Source organism: Falco peregrinus (genome assembly GCF_023634155.1).
Source record: "Falco peregrinus isolate bFalPer1 chromosome 12 unlocalized genomic scaffold, bFalPer1.pri SUPER_12_unloc_2, whole genome shotgun sequence".
Lineage (NCBI taxonomy): Eukaryota > Metazoa > Chordata > Aves > Falconiformes > Falconidae > Falco > Falco peregrinus.
In genome coordinates this window covers 58645-75433 of record NW_026599550.1, presented here as the reverse complement: position 1 = coordinate 75433, position 16789 = coordinate 58645, and the positions used below count along the sequence as shown (strand labels likewise).

The following is a 16789-nucleotide window of genomic DNA, read 5'->3' as shown; positions in this document are numbered from 1 at the left end:
GTGGGCTCTGTGGAGGTCACCCCAAGCTCGGTGCTGCCCTGGCATGGGGAACCTGCGTGTCCAGGGTCTCCCTCATCCTCCGTATGGCACCCTTTGGGCTGTCCGGCTCCTGAAATGTCCCCCCTGTGTCTTGGTGGTCTTTTGTGCCTGCTCACCTTCGGTGTCCTGCTGTAGACCTCAGTGTCCACCATCTGTCAATGCCCTCCCACCTCATTCCACCCCTCCCCACCTCGTGTCCCCTCATCCCTCATTGCCCCCCTACCTCATGCTACCCCTCCCAATCTCGTCTTCCCATGCCTCATTGCCCCCCCACCTTGTTCTACCCCCCATCTCATGTCCCCCCATCCCTGCTGTCCCCTCTTAGTCCCCCATCCCTCATTGCCCCCCCTTGTTCTACCCCTCAGCATCTTACATCCCCCCATCCTTCATTGCTCCCCATCTTGCCACCGTCCCCCATGAAAACAGTGACTTTGCGTGTGGATTTTATTTGTGCCTCAGTGGCTTCACGCGGCAGGGGGGGTAAACCCCGGGCTGAACCCCCATGGGCCAAACCCCCCCTTGGCTGAGCCAGCCCCACAGAGCCCTGGAGAGGCGAGGGGGGGGGGGGGGGCGGGGGGGGGTTTGTGGCATGGTGAGGCCAGTGCAGTGCGACCCTGGTACGCGCGGGGCAGGGCGATGCAGCGCAAGCAACCGCTAGCCCGGTGGCTACTGGGAGTTGTAGAAGCCATCAAGGCCATCCTCGCCCAGCAGCTCAGGGCCACCACAGTACTTGGGGTCATAGACCTGCCGCGGCAGCCCGTACACCGTCATGCCCTGCTGTGAGGCACCCTTGTTGCTGCCCATCTGCAGCCCAATGGTCAGTGTGTCGCACCGTTCCATACCCAACGCTGGCTCAAAGATCTGGCGTTTTGTCCCTGGGGCTGTCATCCCGGCCTGGGGAGGGGGAAAGTCACGGGGGGTGCTCTATGACTCACCGAGGAGGGGGTCTCGGGGTATCTATGCGGACTGGGGGGGAATCTCCTGATCTCTCTAAGGGTCCCTCAGCTTCCCCAGGGGTCCTTGCCCTCCCTGTGGGGGGTGGGGCTGCCCTCACCAGGGGCCCTCAGCCTCTCTCCCTACTAGGGGTGTCCCCTGCCTTCTCCATGGGGATTGGGGGGATCCCCTGCTCTCCCTAGGAGTCCCCTGCCCTCCCTATAGGGGCTCGGGGGGGTCCCCTGGTCTCCTCAGGGGGACCATGGGGGAATCCCCTGCCCTCCCAAGGGGTCCCTCTGCTTCCTCTGGGGGTCTGGTCCCCCTGTCCTCCCCAGGAATGTCCCCAGTCTCTCTATGGGGATTGGGTGTGGGTGTGTCCTCTGTCCACCCCAGTGGTCCCTCAGCCTCTCCGCAGGGATTGGGGGTCCCTCAGCCTCTCTGTGGGGTTTGGGGGGGTCCATCAGCCTCCCCAGGGGTGTCCTCAGCCCCTCTGCAGGGAGTGAGGGGGTCCCTTGTCCTTCCCAGGTGTCCCTCAGCCTCCTCAGGGGACCCCATCTCAGGATGTTAGGGGCCATGGTGGCCCCCCCATCCTCTCACCCACCCCCACTGCCCACAGGGTCTCCCTAACCCCCATCCTCCGGTGCCGTGTCCCCATGCCCCAGGACACCGGGATGCTGTAGTGACATCAGTGTCCCTCTGTCCCCATACCTGGCTGGCCCTACATGGTACGGTCCCCACAGGGATGGCCATGTCTGTGTGTCCCCACCCCAGCTAGCATCCTTGGGGACAATGACTGCCCCCCTTCATCCCTGGCTGGCACCCTTGGGGACAATTTGCCTCCTGTCCCCACCTGGCTGGCGCCCTTGTTGGTGCCCATCTGGAGGCTGATGGTGGCCTGGTCCAGTGGCTGATCTGTCCCCAACTTGGGGTCGTAGAGGTGCCGCCGCGTCCCGTATGCTGTCATGCCCTGCTGGCTGGCAAACTTGTTGGTGCCCATCTGGGGACGGGGGACAGCGTGTCACCAGCAGCAGGTACAATGTCCGCGTCCCCCATGACAGCAAACAGCCTAAAGACACTTGGGACTATTCACCCCCCCCCAACACTCCATAGCGAATCTCGTGTCCCCAAGAGACTCCCCAGCCACCCTGTGCGTCCCTGTGTCCTTGTGTCCCCATGCCTGTCCCCCTGTCACCTGGAGACCAATGATGTTCCTGCCTTCACGCAGCTTCTCAGGCTGGAAGCGTCGCTGCTGCTTCTCTGCGTACTTCACCCCCAGACCCACGTTGTTCCCCTTCGTCTTGGCCTGGATAACACCCTGGGGCTCAGGGTGCGTGTGCCCTAGCCCCACTGTGGCCCCCAGACCACATTTATCCCCACTTCCCCCAAAAGTCCGTGGGGACCACCTGAAGACCCCTAACGCCACCCCCCACCCCGAGCCCCCCAGCTTTGCCCCGTTTGGCCCCTATCACCCAGTAGGTGAGGGCAATGGGGATGACTGGACCCCTGTGCAGTTGGTGACCTCCAAGGGAACATGGCCACCCTCTTACCCGCCCCCCCCCCCCCAAGTGCCCCGTGTCCCACCCTGGGGTGGTCACCTGCCTGGCAATGGGGATGACTGGACCCTCGTGTCATTTGTGACCTCCAAGGGGACATGGGGACTCTCTGACACCCCCCCCCAGACACCCCCCTCCCCCCAAGGATCCCCTGTTCCCCCCCAGGGTGGTCACCTGCCTGGCAATGAGGATGACTGGACCCCTGTGTTTTTCATGGCCTCCAAGGGGACATAGGGACCCTCTGACCTCCCCTGGCCCCCTTCCCCGAGGACCCCATGTCCCACCCTGGGGGGTCACCTGGCTGGCGAGGGCGATGAGGGTGGACTGGACTTGCGTGTGGTTGGTGTTCTCAAAGAGATCATTGGCCTCGAAGATGTCGTGGGGCTTCACCCCGTAGCGCGTGATGGCCCGCAGGAAGTTTCCGATGTTCTCCAGCTGCACACAGGTCATCTCCGAGCCCTGCTCCCTACCTGTCCCCGTGACCCTGACCCCCTGTAGCACCCCCAACCCCATCCGGGGTCCCCTCTCACCTTATGCCAGTTCTGGATGGGTTCATTCACCTTCTGCACGGAGCCAGGCTGCAGCTTGTTGATGAGCCTGGGAGGGGAGGGGGATGGGGCAGGGCAGGGGTCAAGGTCAGAGCAAGGGTCAGCCCAGGTGAGGTCAGCCGGGGGCAAGGGATAGGGTCGGGGTTCAGGTCCGTAGTCAAGGCTGGGCTGATTCCCACGGGATTACCCAAGGTGGGGGGGGACACGCTCCCAAAAGACAGCCCCGAGTCAGGGCCAGCACTGGGGTCAAGTTTGGGGTCAGAGGAGGTCATGGGTCATACTCGCAGAGGATGACGCCATCCTTGAGGCCATCCATGAAACTGTCTCCAATGCGGCGGCCGGTGGTCCCCTCAATCCAGGCGCGCAGCTCCCGCTCCCGCTGCAGGTCGTACTTCTGCGCCAGCTGGGGACAGGGACAGCACCAGTGGGACACAGGGGACAAAGGGACACCGTTGGGAGGGACATGGACAGCGTCAGTGGCACACAGGAGACATGGGGACACCGTTGGGGGGGACATGGGGAACAGCATCAGCAGGACATGGGGGACAGCATCAGCAGGACACAGGGACGCCATTGAGTGGGACATGGGGGACAGCATCAGCGGGACACAGGGACGCCATTGAGTGGGACGTGGTCAGGGAGACATGCAGGAGAGCATCAGGGGGACAGTATCAGGAGGATATTGGGACATGGGGGCTATCGAGGGGACACCACTGGGGGGGACATGGTCAGGGGGACACAGGGGACACTGATATCATTAGGGAGACATGGTTTAGGAGGACACTGGAGTGGGAGGATGCAGGAGGGGACAGGGGCCCGAGAAGGGGGGACATGGGGAGGGGGTGTCACATCAGCTCAGCCCCCACTCCAGCTTCCCCCATCGATGGGACACGGGGTGGGGGGGAGCACAGTACAGTTCGGACACCTGGGTGCCCCCACCATCGCGGGTGCAGGGGGCGGGCAGTGAGGTGGGGAAGGGGGGGGGACCCCCCCGCAGCAGGGAGGCCCCCGGCGCCCGGCCCCCCCCGGCCCGCCGAACCTTTGCCCATATATAGCCCCGGGCCGCGGCCGCCCGCCCTCCGCTCTCCGACGCCTTATAAGGCCGCGCGGCGGGGCCGGGGGCGGCGGGGCCCCCCCCCGGGCTACCCAGGGGGCCCCTCCGGGTTAACACTTCCCGCGCCGCTCCCCGCAGGAGGCGAGCCCAAGGGATGCTGTGCACCCGCCCCCCCGGGGTGGTGGCAGGGGGAAACTGAGGCACGGCCCGGGGATGGGGACGACAGGCAGACAGAGGGCCCCCGGTGCCGGGCACCCCCCCCGGACAAAGACACGGACGACACACAAGTATCCGGGGCCCGTCACCACCCCACCGGGGGTGGGGACCCTGGCGGCAGCGCTCCCCCGCCCGGGGCAGCACCAGGGACAGCGCCGGGTCCTGCCCTCCCCGCCCGCTCCGGCCGGGTCCTGCCCCCCCCCCTCCCAGCGCCCCCTCCACCCTGGGTCCTGCCCCCCCCGGGTCCGGTCCTGTCCCGACCCCCGACTCGGCCCGGTCCCGCAGGGTCCTGCCCCCCCTCCTCAGCCTGCTTCCACCAGGTCTTGCCCGCCCCGGTCCGGTCCCACTGGGTTCTGCCCCGCCTCCAGCCCCCGGTCCGGTCCCCCCGAGTCCTGTCGCCCCCCGCCCCGGTCCGGTCCCCCCCCGCCGACGCGTCAGTCCTGCCCGGGTCGGCCCGGCCCGGTTCCGCCCACCTTATTCTTCACCTCGGCCGACAGCCCGTAGGCCGGCCCGCGGTTAAAGTGCACGTTGGACATGGGCCCTGTGCGGGGGGTCCCGGGGGGTCCCGGGAGGTCGGCTCTGCTCGTCCCGTCCCGGTCCGGGTTTATCCCGGCTCGGCTCAGCTCGGCTTGGCCCGGCTCGGGTCGTCCCCGTCCGGATCTGTCCCGGTTCGGCTCGGCTGGTCTCGGCTCAGTTCGGCTCGTCCCTGTCTCTCCCGGGCGCCCCGTCCCGATCCCGACCCGGCGCCGCCGCCACTTTTAAAAGTCGGTGGAGGGCGCGGAGCCCCCCCAGGCCGGGCCGCCGCCAGCCAATCCGCGCCTCCCGCCGCGCTGACATCACCACGGGGCGGGTGGTGGCGTCATTTTTTCCACATTTAGCGGGGGGATCCCGGCGTGGGGGAGGGAAGGGGGGAGCCCCAGGCCGCCCCCTCCCCTTTCCCCCTCCATCCCTTCTTCCCCCCGTCCCCCTGCCCCAGGCTGTCTGTCCCTCCAACCCCGGGGTGTCTGTCCCCCCGACCCCGGGCCACCCCCCCCCCCCCCCCCCGCGGGTCCTCCCGGTGCCGTCAGCGGATTGGACTCCGCCGGCCCTGGGGGGGGAGGGGCGGTTCGTCACTGGTGGAGAATGTGCCCCCGCCCCTCCCCCCCCGGGGACGGCCCGGGGAACCTGGTATTGGGGACCTGCCCGCCCCCCGCGGGGTCTCGGCCCCGGAGGGGGGTCGCTGGCCTCGGGGGGGGTCGCTGTCCCGGGCGGCGGGGACGGCCCCCCCCGGGCAGGCCGGGGGACCCAAGCGTTGGGGCCGCCCCCCCAGGTCGCACCTGCCATTTCCATTTATAGCAACCGTTACGTCTGTGACGTAACCGCGTGACGTCACCGCGAGCCCCAGGCTCTGGCGTCGCCCAGCAGCGCCCAAGGCCGCCGCTGTCCCCGGTGCTGACATCATCGTGTAGCCCCGGCTCTGAGCTCAGCCGCGGGTCCCCCTCTGACGTCACGGGGAACCCCTTCAAGCCCCGCCTCCCCGAGCCGCCAATCACCGCCCGGGCCCCGCCGCTGGGCGAGGAGCGCGCGGCGATTGGCTCTGCCGCGGGGCGCGCCTCGTGACCCGGAAGCACTTGCCGGCGGGGTCAGCGGGACATGGCGGCGCCCAGGGGTACGACCCCGGCGGGGGGACCTCGGTGACCAGCCGTGACCTCTGAACCCCTACCGCACCGACCCCATGGCCGCCATGAGGCTGCGCTGGGCCCTCGCATTGCCCCGGGGGCTCTGGGGGGGCCCGCAGGTCCGGGGGGGGCCGCAGGGCGTGGGGGGACACAGTGGCGGTGTGAGGATGGGGTGGGGCTAGGGGACACAGGGCGGGGGCGTGGGGATAGAGGTCCTGGGGGACACGGGGGGGCGGGGGGGGGGGATACGGGGGGGGCGTGGAGATAAGGATCCAAGGGGACACTGGGGTGCGTGGGGCTATATAAGGAGGTGTTTGGGATAGCGGAGCCTGGGGACACAGAGCTGGGCTTGAGGATGGGGGCGGGCAGGGGAAATGGCAGGAGGTGGGGGGGACACAGGGGGGTAGGTGGATGGGGGTCCTGGGGGACACGGGGGGGCATGGGGGGACCTGAAGGGGCGTGGGGACGGAGCGCCCAGGGGATGCAGAGGGAGATGGGGGGTCACAGAGGGGGAATGGGGATGGGGTGTGTGAGGTTGGGGGGACCGGGGGACACAGTTGAAGATGGGGTGACATGGGGGGGCCTGGGCGTCTCTGGTGGAGCGGGGGGGGTCACAAGGGGGTGCGGGGGAGCTTGTTGCTGGAGTGCCCAGGTGACACAGTTTAGTGTGGGGTGACACAGTGGAGGCATGAGGGTAGAGGGACCTGGGGGATGCAGCAGGATATGGTGGGGGATGGGAAACAGGACACAGGAGGTGTGCGAGCGTGGCTGAGGATGGGACGGGACGGGGTCGTCCCCCCAGCCTCACCCCCTTTCTTCCTCCCAGGTTGCTCAGAGCATGTGGCAGCACAGTGGACGTCCCGCGCAGGACCCCTCGGAGGACCCCTCAGGGGACCTCTCGGGGCCCCTGGCATGGCGCAGCCCTCCTAGTGGCTCCCAGGAGGAGGATGGTGGCTCCGCAGCCTTTGCAGCGGTGCTGGCCGCACTGGAGCAGAGGCCGGGGCGCCGTGTGGGACGGCTGGAGCTGGTGGAGGCGGCACTGGCGGCCATGCCGGCGCTGGGGGTGGCGAGACAGCGCGAGGCCTACCACCGCTTGCTGCGCCTGCTGCCCTGTGGGCCCTGGGTGCCCCGCGGACCCCTCCAGCGCATGCTGAGCCCCTTCCCCCGGCAGCAGGAGTGCGGGCTGCAGATCCTGGAGCAGATGGAGCGATATGGTGAGTGGGGGGTGGGGTGGGGCTGTGGAGACACGGAGTGGCATGGGACTGAGGGGGTTGGGGGACAGAGCAGGACAATGGGGGACACAGGGGTGTGTGGGGCTGAGGGACCCCGGGGACACTGAGGGGCTGTGGGGACACAGGGATGGGGGGAGCCAGGGGGACACAAGGGGGGGCATGGGGATTGGGATCCCGAGGGGACACAGTGGGAGTTGTGGGGACATGGAGGGGCATGGGGCTGGAGAGGGTCAGGGGGACACTGTGGGACTGGGGGGACACGGGGGAGTGGGGCTGGGGGACAGAGTGGGAGATGGGGAGGACACAGGGATGTGAGGGGCCTGGAGGGACACAGTAGGAGTTGGGGGGACATGGGGATGGGGGAACACAGGGGACATGGTGGGAGATGGGGGGACATGGAGGGGCGTGGGGTGAGTGAGGACACAGGGGACAGCACAGTGAGTGCAGCAGGGGGAGGAGGGGGTTTCAGCCCCCTCGGGGTGGGGGCTGGGGTGCTGCGTGCCCCTGGGTCCCAGCCCCCTCCCCCAGGCACCCATGTCCCCGCGCAGGCGTCATGCCCGATGCGGAGACACGGTTTTTGCTCCTGGGGATCTTTGGGCCCCGCAGCCGCCCTGTGCGCAAGTGCCAGCGGCTGCTGTACTGGCTGCCCCGGCTGCGCCATGCCAACCCCTACCCCCTGCCCCCCCGGCTGCCCCCCCCCGGCCTGGCTGCTGCCCACCTGGGCCTGCGCCGCATCGCCAACGACCCTGATGTGCGCCTCACCATCTACCAGGTGGGACATGGGGATGGGGGACATGAGGATGGGGATGTGAGGGGACATGGGGATGGGGGATGCAGGGATGGGGACACAGAGGGACATGAGGGGACATGGGGATGGGCACGTGAGGGGACATGGGGTTGGGGGACATGGAGGGACACGGGGATGGATGACATGAGGATGGGGACGTGAGGGGACACAGGGATGGGGGATATGGGGATGGGGACATGAGGATGGGAACGTGGCGGGACATGGGAACGTGAGGATGGAGACATGGGGACGCAGGGTTGGGGGATGGGGACATGGGGGGACATGGGGGTGGGGACACGGGAGGACATGGGCATGGGGGACATGGGGACATGGAGGGACACAGGGTTGGGGGGACAGGAGGTTGGGAGACATGAGCATGGGGATGGGGACACAGGGTTGTGGGTTGTGGGGATGGGGGACAGGGATGGTGGGACATGGGGATAGAGGACATGGGGATGGGAACATGGGGGGACATGAGGATAGGGGATGTGGGGATGGGGACACAGAGGGGACACAGGGATGGGGGCATGGGGGTGGGAACGTGGAGTGACATGGGAACAGGGGATGTGAGGATGGGAACGTGGGTGGACATGGGGATGGGTGCAGAGGGGGATGTGGGGATGGGGAATGTGGGGATGGCAACTTGGGGGACACAGGGGACAGAGATGGGGACGTGGGATGTGGGATGCAGGGATGGGGACATGTGGGGGACACGGGGATGGGCAGGCAGGGAGTACGGGACCAATGCCACTCTTGGGCGGGGAGTGCAGGACAGGGACAGGGACCCACCTCCCCATGAGCCAGGTGGGGCACAGACACAGAGCTAGGGCGGGAGACGTGAGGATGGGGTCACAGAGGGCCCCCCCTCTGTCACAGTGGTGGGGTGGTGCGCCCCCCCTTGGGGACAGTGTCTGTTGTCCCTGGGTCATTAAGTGACAGCTGGTGACAACCATCTCCCAAAGCGGCCGGTGCCGGAGGGCGGGGAAGATGAAGGCTCCGTCCAGCCCTACATCATCGGTGAGCGTGGGGGTCCTGGAGGTACTGGGGTGTCACGGGGGACACGTGGGCATTTTTACTGGGGAACGAGGGAGTGATGTGTCTGCAGCAGGGACTCGTGTGTTTTGGGGGAACCCCAGCATGTGGGGGGACATACCCTGTGGGCTTGGGGACCCTGGCCAATGCGAGGGACGCTGGTGTTTGGGGGAGGGGAGTGTTGAGTCCCCAGTGCTGAGGTTCCTTGGAGGGGGTGCAGGGTTTGGTGGGGGGTCCCCAGCTCTGCATTGTCCCTTGCAGGTGCCCAGAGCCCTGACCAGCAGGAGCTGCTGGCCCGGCATGGCCCGGCACGGCCCGTCTTCGTGGAGGGGCCATTCCCTCTCTGGCTGCGCAGCACCCGCCTCTGCTACTACGTGTTACGGGGGGACCCCCTGCCTCCCCACCTGCGGGTGAGACCTCTGGGGCACGGGGGTGGTGGAGGGCTGAATAAAACATCTGAGAGAGGAGGGGAAGGGGCTCCCCATGACCCTGGGTGGCAGTGGTGGGATGGGCTATCCATGGCCACAGAGGTGACCCCCTGGGCCAGGATGGGAGAGACTGGGACCCCCATGGCCCAGAGTGGGCGGGGGGCCTCTCATAGCCCAGGACGGGACCCCCACAGCCCCAGAGGTGACCCCCTGGCCTAGAATGAGTGGGGATGGGACCCGCGTGACCCAGAGCAGGGGTGGGGGGGCTCATGACCCAGGATGGGACCCCCACAGCCCCAGAGGGGACCCACTGGCCTAGGATGGGTGGGAGGGGGTGGGATCCCAATGGCCCCGAGTGGGTCAGGGGGGCCTCATGGCCCGGAATGGGGCAGGGTGGGATACCCTGGCCCAGGATGGGGTGGGGCTGGGACCTCCATGGCCCAGAGACGGGGGAGGGAGCTCTCATGGTCCAGGATGGGACCCCCACAGCCCCAGCAGGGACCCCCTGGCCTAGGAAGGGTGGGAGAGGGTGGGACCCCCATGGCCCAGAGCAGGTTGAGCATGGTCTCACGGCCCAGGATGGGACCCTCATGGTCTCAGAGGGGAGCCCCTGGCCCAGGATGGGTGAGAGGAGACGGGACCCCTGTGGCCTAGGACAGGAGGGGTGGGAGTGGACACCAGTGGCCCTGGACGGGGGGACCCTGGCCCAGGACAGGTAGGAGAAGCCCCCTGCCCATCCCAGGAGGAGCCCCCAGACCCTGAGCGCAGCCTCTACTACCCCCTGCATCTCGACCTGGACCTGGAGCGTGGCCCTTGGGACGATGACGACTTCGATGTGGATGAAGGTAAGACATGGGGAAACAGGGGCAGGGGTAAGGGGGTTCCCTGTGCCCGCTCTCTGACCCCATGCTCCCCCCCGCAGTGGAGGAAGGCCCTGTCTTTGCGCTGTGCATGGCGGGGGCCGGTGACCGGCACACGCTGGGCAAGTGGATTGCAGGGCTGCAAGAGGTGAACCCTGTCCTGGGGCAGACCCCGGTCATCTTCCACCTGGAAGGGGGGGACACCCCTCCTGGCCCCCCTGGGGATCCCCCTGCACTCAGCCTGGGGGCTGTGATTCCCCCTGCCGGTGTGCTGGAGCCCCCCGTCCCGCCACAGGGGCATGGTCACCCCGGGGGTGATGCTGCTGGCTGTGGGAGTAGGCGGGGGGGCAGCGCTGCCGCTGCAACCCCCAGGGAATAAAGGTTGTGTCACCCACAGAGCAGTGGGGCTTGTGGTGGGGGTTCTGGGTGGGGGCAGATGGGCACTGGGAGTGCAGAGGGGGTGGGGCACATGGAGGGGGAGAGGGGGGCAGGAAGGCACTGGGAGCCTATAGGGTGTTGGGGGGGTCACAGGTGGGTACTGGGAGTACAGAAGGGGTGGGGGGGCAGTAGCTGGGGGTACTGAGGGGGGCACATTGGGGGGCAGGAAGGCACTGGGAGCCCATGGGGGGTTGGGTGGGGGGGCACAGATGGGTACTGGGAGTACAGAGGGGGTGGGGGGCAGCAGCTGGGTGTACTGGAAGGGCACACAGGGTGGGCAGGAAAGTGCTGGGGGCCCACGGGGGGGTTGGGGGGAGGCGCAGATGGGCACTAGGGGTACAGAGGCGGTGGGGGCCCGGGGGGTGGTTGGGGTCGGGCGGTGCCGAGTTCCGGAGCGGGAGTAGGCACGGGCCGGCGCGCTGCGGGCAGAACCCCCGACGCATGCGCAGTGCCCGGCCCGCCGCCGCCGGGGCAGACTGGCGGAAGCCGCCCACCCCCGCGCCCTGCCGCGCACGCGCGCTGCGCCAAAAGCCGGAACCGGAAGCGGTGGTGGCATCATCGGCGGCGCGCCCGGCATGAGCGCGGCCGAACGGGGCCCGGGCCCGGGGTCGGGGGGTGGGCCCGGTCCTGGGCGAGGCCCCGTAGGGGAACCGGGTGGTCGGAAGGCTCGGGGGAGACCACGGCTAACGGAATCGGATCGGGCGAGGCGGCGGTTGGAGTCGCGGAAGAAGTACGACGTGCGACGGGTTTACCTGGGCGAGGCCCACGGGCCCTGGGTCGATCTGCGGCGCCGCAGCGGATGGAGCGATGCCAAGCTGGCGGCCTACCTGCTGGGCTTGGAGCGGGGGCAGCGCGCCGGGCGGCGCGGGTGAGCCGCGGGGTGGGGGGCGGCCCTCACGGTCGGTCCTGCAGCTCGCGGGGAAGATCCCCCAGCAGTGATGGGACGAGCTCCCCTCATGGGTGGAAAGGCGACCCCACCCCCGCCCGCGGGTAGAATGAACACTCTTCCCGCCTCTCCGCGGGGGACAAGCTCCCCCCATGGGTGGGATGGCACCCCCCCTTCCGCGGGTAGGACGGAACCCCTTGCTGGAGGCATGACACCCCCCCACCAACCCACCCCCCCCCCCCGTCTCAACCCCGCGAGTGGCATGACGATCACCCCACCTCTGCAAGGAGGATGACCGCCCCCGCCCCACCCCCCGCAGGTGACACTACCCCCCCTTCCCCCCCTGCTGATGGCACGATGATCCTCCCCTCACAGGGGCAGGACAATGATTGCCCCCTCCTGTGGGTGGCATGGTGATCCCTCCCCACCTGCCGGTTGACTACCCCTCCTCTCCTGTGGGTAGCATGATCCCTCCTCCACCACGGGTACAACAACGACACCCCCCGGCCCCCCCAGGTGGCATGACCACCCCAGTGCATGGGCCGACCCCTGACCACCACCCCTCTCTCTGCAGGAAGCCATGGGAGCAGATTCCTAAAAAACCCAAACGGAAGAAAAGTGAGTGCTGGTGACGGGGGGGGGGGTGGGATCCTGTCGGGTTGGGTGCAGGGTGTGGGTGGGGGCACTCTAGGCTGGGGGTGGGGAGGCTTAGGCAAGGGGTGGGAGGCCTGAGGGTGCGGGTTGGGGGTCTGGGGGGTAGAGGTTGATGGCCAGGGATGATTGGGGGGGGTAGGGGGTTGTTGGGGTGGGTGGACATGGGGGTGCCGTGGGGTCAAGTGGGGGGGTGCCAGGCTGCCAGCAGCCCTCCCCCAGGGCGACGGCGCAATGTCAACTGCCTGCGACACGCGGTGATCTGGTACGAGGACCACCGGCAGCGCTGCCCCTACGAGCCACGCCTGGCTGAGCTGGACCCCTCGGTGGGGCTCTACACCACGGCTGTCTGGCAGTGTGAGCGCGGGCATCGCTACTTCCAGGACCTGCACTCGCCGCTGCGGCCTCTCAGTGACTCCGACAGTGACAGTGATGACGGTGCGTGGTGATGGTGGTGGGCACAACACACACACAAGGTCGTGATAGGGAGGTCGTGAGGGTACTTGGCTGGGTGCTGGGGGTCTTTGGCTGGGTGTTGGGGCTGCTCTGCTGGGTGCTGGGACCTGCGGGTGATGGCCTGAGGTGGTTTGGCTGCACTTCTTGGGGGTCTGGCTGGTGGTGGGGGAGCCCAGGGGGCTTCTTTTGGGCTGGGGGGGTGGGGGCAGTACTCCCTTTGGGGCTTTGCCTTGAATTTTCTCTCTTGCAGCAGCAGTTCCTGGCAGCTCCTCGTCATCAGGGAGCTGCAGTTCAGGCTCAGAGGCGATGCCGGGGGGGGGCTCGACAGCACCAGTGGCCCCCCCTGCAGGTCCAGGCCCCCCCGAGGGTGCTGCAGAGGGACGGGGGACAGCACTGGAGGCTGTGGTCTGCGTGCCGCTGCCACTGCCTCTGCGACTGGGCCCGGGAAGGGGGGCGCTGGCTGATGGGTCACCCCCCACCCTGCTGCAGGGGTCCCCCCTCCTTATCCTGGCCAGCTCTGGCTACGATGCACTGGGGGGGCTGCAGCTGGATGTGGGTGGGGATGAGGTACCCTGCACTGTGCTGGATGGGGAAGGTGCCTTCCCCCAACCCCCCCTGGACCCCCACCTTCCTAAGACAGGTATGTGGGGGGATGGGGATCATGGGGATGAGAAGGTTTGGGGTGCTGGGATCTCAGGGGTTGGGGAGGGGTATTAGGGTGCTGAGGGTGCTGGGGGGGGTTAAGGCTTGGGAAGGTTGGGGTGGTGGGATTTCAGGGGTTGGGGGTGGAATTGGGGCACTGTGGGGGGACAGGGAGGGATTGGGGTGCTGGGATCTCAGGGGTTGGGGGAACTGGGGTGCTGGGGGTGCCAGGGGGGATAAGGGTTGGGGGGATTGGGGTCAGGAATGGAGGGGATCAGGGTGCCGGGCGGGGGCCCAGGTGCTGGGGTTGGCAGCAAGGCCTCACTTCCTACACTGATGGCAGAGGAGGACGAGGTGCTGGGGCTGAAACAGGAGGATGTGCCACTCCCTGCTGCTGAGCACCCCCCCCAGCCTCCTCCAGAGCCCCCCCGGGAGCCCCCTCCACCCCCCTTGGCTGAGGATGCCGATGGTGGTGACGTGTCAGCCATCATCTACGAGATCCCCAAAGAGCCTGAGAGGTTTGAGCTGGGGGGTTCACTTGGGTTCCCAGAGGCCCAAGAGTGGTGGGGGTGGGCCTGGGAGGGGTGATGGAGTTTGGGGTGTCCCTGGGGGATCGGGGGAAGTGTGCTGTATCATGGGGGGTTGTGGGGTGTCTTTGGAGATCACTACAAGTTTCTGGAGAGGGGGTCAGAGCTGAGGTGGGGGCTTGGGGGTTTACAAGGGGTTTAGTGGGGGGAGTGTGTGGTACAGGGGTGTTGGGTTTTTTTTAGGGTTGGAGATCTTTGGGTTATGGAGGGGCCCTTGGGGGCCAGGAGGATGGCTCTGGGGGCTTTTTGGAGGGGTGGGGGCTTTTTGGGGGAGCAGTGGCCTGGGCCAGTTTCCCGGTGCTGGGGAGCACAGGAACTGTTGGGGGTTTTGTGAAGGGGTTTAGGAGCTCTCAGGCACATCAAGGGGGTGGGACAATCCCTCCACCTCAAATGCCTAGACCCGCCCCCCCCCCCCCCCCCAAGTGCTGCAGTCTCTGTGTGGGTGGGGAGCCTCACCCCGGGCTGTGATGTCCCCCCTCGCCACGCAGGCGGCGGCGGAGCAGGCGAGCCCGTGTCCCCCCCAGGGACCCTGAGGAGCTCCCGGAGCCGATCACCTGCCCTTATGCAGGCTGTGGGCAGGTCTACGTCGCTCTCAGCAGCTTTCAGGTGCTGGGCTCCCCCTACCCTGGGACCCCCCCTGGGCCCCCTCTGGGCTTCCCTCACCTCTGTGCCACCCCACCCCAGAACCATGTGAACCTGGTGCACCGCAAGGGCCGGACCCAGCAGTGCCCCCAGGCCAGCTGCGGGAAGAGGTTTTACCTTGCCAACCATCTGCGCCGGCACATGGTCATCCACTCTGGTGAGCCCCCCAACAACTTCCCCCCCCCCACCCCCCCAAAAAGTGTTGTTCCCCCCCCGCTTCCCCCAATAACATCCTTCCTGTGTCCCTGGTCCCCAGGCGTGCGGGAGTTCACTTGTGAGACCTGTGGGAAATCCTTCAAGCGTAAGAATCACCTCGAGGTGCACAGGCGGACGCACACTGGGGAGACCCCCCTGCAGTGAGTGTCTTGGGGGGGGGGCGCAAGGGAGGCCCCCCTGCAGTGTGTTGGCAGAGGGTAACAGGGGATATGCCCCTGTGGTGTGCGCCAGAGTGGAGGCAGCGGGGAGACCCTCCTGCAATGAGCATCGGGGGGCGGGGGGCACTGGGGAGACGCCCACTGGTGGTCAATGATGGGGGGGCCAGTGCTGTGCGGAGTGACGTGGGGAGCGGACACCACTCTCTCTGCCCCCCTCCCTGAGGTCTGCGGGTGCTCCTTGACCACACCCATGAGGTCTGTGGGTGCCTCTGATCCCCTCCTTGCCCTTCTCCAGGTGCAAGGTTTTTGGGTGACCCTCAACCCTCCCTTCCACCCCCAGCTCCGCATCAAGGTCTGTGGGTGCTCCTCACTCTCCCTTGACCCCCCCCCTCTTTGATGTCTGTGGGTTCCCCCTTGCCCCCACTGTTCAAGATCTGTGGGTGCCCCTCAAACCCACCTTGACCCCTGCCTGTTCAATGTCTGTGGGTGCCCTGACTCCCCCTAGGTGTGAACTCTTTGGGTGACCCTCACCCCTCCCTTTCACACCTCCAGGTGCGAGGTCTGTGCATGCCCCTGATGTCCCCTTGCCTCTCCCAGGTGCGAGGTCTGTGGGTACCGCTGCCGCCAACGCGCCTCCCTGACGTGGCACATGCGGCGTCATGGAGGGCCTGGGCTGCGTCCCTTCCCTTGTGAGCGCTGTGGGCGACGCTTCGAGCGCCCCGAGGGCCTCAAGTTCCACGCGCTCAAGAGCCACCCTGAGCCCCGCGGCACCTAGGGGGGGGGGCACCGGGGGGGTTGCGCCTCCCCCTACCCACTCCTACGCCCCCCAGGGTCACCCTGACTTCCCTAGGACTGCTTTGTGGAGGTGAGGATGGACCCCCAGGGGTCCAAACCCCCACCAAGGGGCACCTTCAGCTCCATGCACTTGGTGGAGCCCCTCATCAACCCCAGGCTCCCCAAGCTGCCTTCCCCAACACGGGGGGACCCTGACACCCCCCAGGATCCCCCACACCCCCATTGCCCCGGGTACCTCCCCACTCACTATTTATTTCCTGATTCTCAGTTGTCATTCTGCTCCCCCCTCTCGGGGCAACTGGATCTTGCCGGGGTGTGTGTGTGTGCACAGCGGGGACCCTAGTTTTGTCTTGGAAGGGGGAGACCCCCCCCCCTCCAGGGCCCTCCCCCACCCCCCAGTTTCCATTAAAGTGACGGATTTTACCTGCTGCCTCCTGCGCTCTGCCCGGGGTGGGTGGGTGGGGTGGGTGGGTGGCGAAATTTGGGGCACCATGAGGATGTGAGGGGGGTCTCACAGGGGTCCCCACAGCTCTGGGGGTCGCAGGACGGCCCCTCCCGTGGCAAAGCGGGAGGGGTTACGGCCCCGGCGCTGTCCGCGGTGCTGAACCGGCGCCGCCCCTCGCCGCAGGCGTCCCAGTTCACGTGTGCGCCCCCTCCTTCATCACCCCCCTGTCCTTCCTCTCCCTCATCACCCTCCTCCTCTTCCTCCCCTCCCCGCTACTTCCTTCTCCATCACACACCCTGCCCCCTCTCTCTGTCCTCCTCCTTCTTCCCGCCCCCCCCCCCTTCCTCCTCCTCCTCCTCGGGTCACGTGGGCGGGGCCGGGGTGGGGGCGCCCGTATGCGGTGTTTGGCAGGGGTGGGGGGGGGTGGGGTGTGGGTGTCTCGAGGGGCGTCGGGGGGCCCCGCCCGCTCGGCAGCCAATGGGCTTCGCTGGAGCGGACCGTGGGGGGGCCGGTCCATTTTGGGGTGTCGGGGG

General features: G+C 67.6%; 3 protein-coding genes across 9 annotated transcripts; 2 read left to right on the top strand and 1 right to left on the bottom strand.

The window, feature by feature from the left end:
- Positions 1-454: 454 nt before the first annotated feature.
- On the bottom strand, positions 455-5222 carry CNN1 (calponin 1). 2 transcript variants are annotated; one of them, XM_055793196.1, is made up of 7 exons: positions 4817-5218; positions 3355-3476; positions 3056-3122; positions 2823-2960; positions 2165-2275; positions 1823-1969; positions 463-933 (listed from the first exon to the last, which is right to left on the bottom strand). In XM_055793196.1, exons 1-7 carry the CDS (start codon positions 4877-4879, stop codon positions 706-708), a joined length of 876 nt encoding a protein of 291 aa, XP_055649171.1. In that variant the 5' UTR covers positions 4880-5218; the 3' UTR covers positions 463-705. The 2 variants fall into 2 exon arrangements, with proteins under 2 accessions (XP_055649172.1, XP_055649171.1); XM_055793197.1 differs by lacking the exon at positions 2165-2275 and having other exon boundaries at positions 455-933; positions 4817-5222.
- Positions 5223-5937: 715 nt separating this feature from the next.
- On the top strand, positions 5938-10736 carry ECSIT (ECSIT signaling integrator). 2 transcript variants are annotated; one of them, XM_055793210.1, is made up of 7 exons: positions 5938-6120; positions 6828-7215; positions 7782-8005; positions 8983-9037; positions 9314-9462; positions 10223-10325; positions 10403-10736. In XM_055793210.1, the coding sequence occupies exons 1-7, from the start codon at positions 6058-6060 to the stop codon at positions 10717-10719; spliced, it is 1299 nt and encodes a 432-aa protein (XP_055649185.1). In that variant the 5' UTR covers positions 5938-6057; the 3' UTR covers positions 10720-10736. The 2 variants fall into 2 exon arrangements, with proteins under 2 accessions (XP_055649185.1, XP_055649186.1); XM_055793211.1 differs by having other exon boundaries at positions 5944-6120; positions 7762-8005.
- A 469-nt stretch (positions 10737-11205) lies between these two features.
- Positions 11206-16234, top strand: ZNF653 (zinc finger protein 653). 5 transcript variants are annotated; one of them, XM_055793206.1, is made up of 9 exons: positions 11206-11646; positions 12239-12282; positions 12538-12753; positions 13025-13411; positions 13757-13931; positions 14489-14606; positions 14685-14799; positions 14899-14998; positions 15614-16234. In XM_055793206.1, the coding sequence occupies exons 1-9, from the start codon at positions 11354-11356 to the stop codon at positions 15789-15791; spliced, it is 1626 nt and encodes a 541-aa protein (XP_055649181.1). In that variant the 5' UTR covers positions 11206-11353; the 3' UTR covers positions 15792-16234. The 5 variants fall into 5 exon arrangements, with proteins under 5 accessions (XP_055649181.1, XP_055649180.1, XP_055649182.1 ...); XM_055793205.1 differs by having other exon boundaries at positions 13022-13411; XM_055793207.1 differs by having other exon boundaries at positions 13022-13411; positions 15569-15754.
- Positions 16235-16789: the final 555 nt, after the last annotated feature.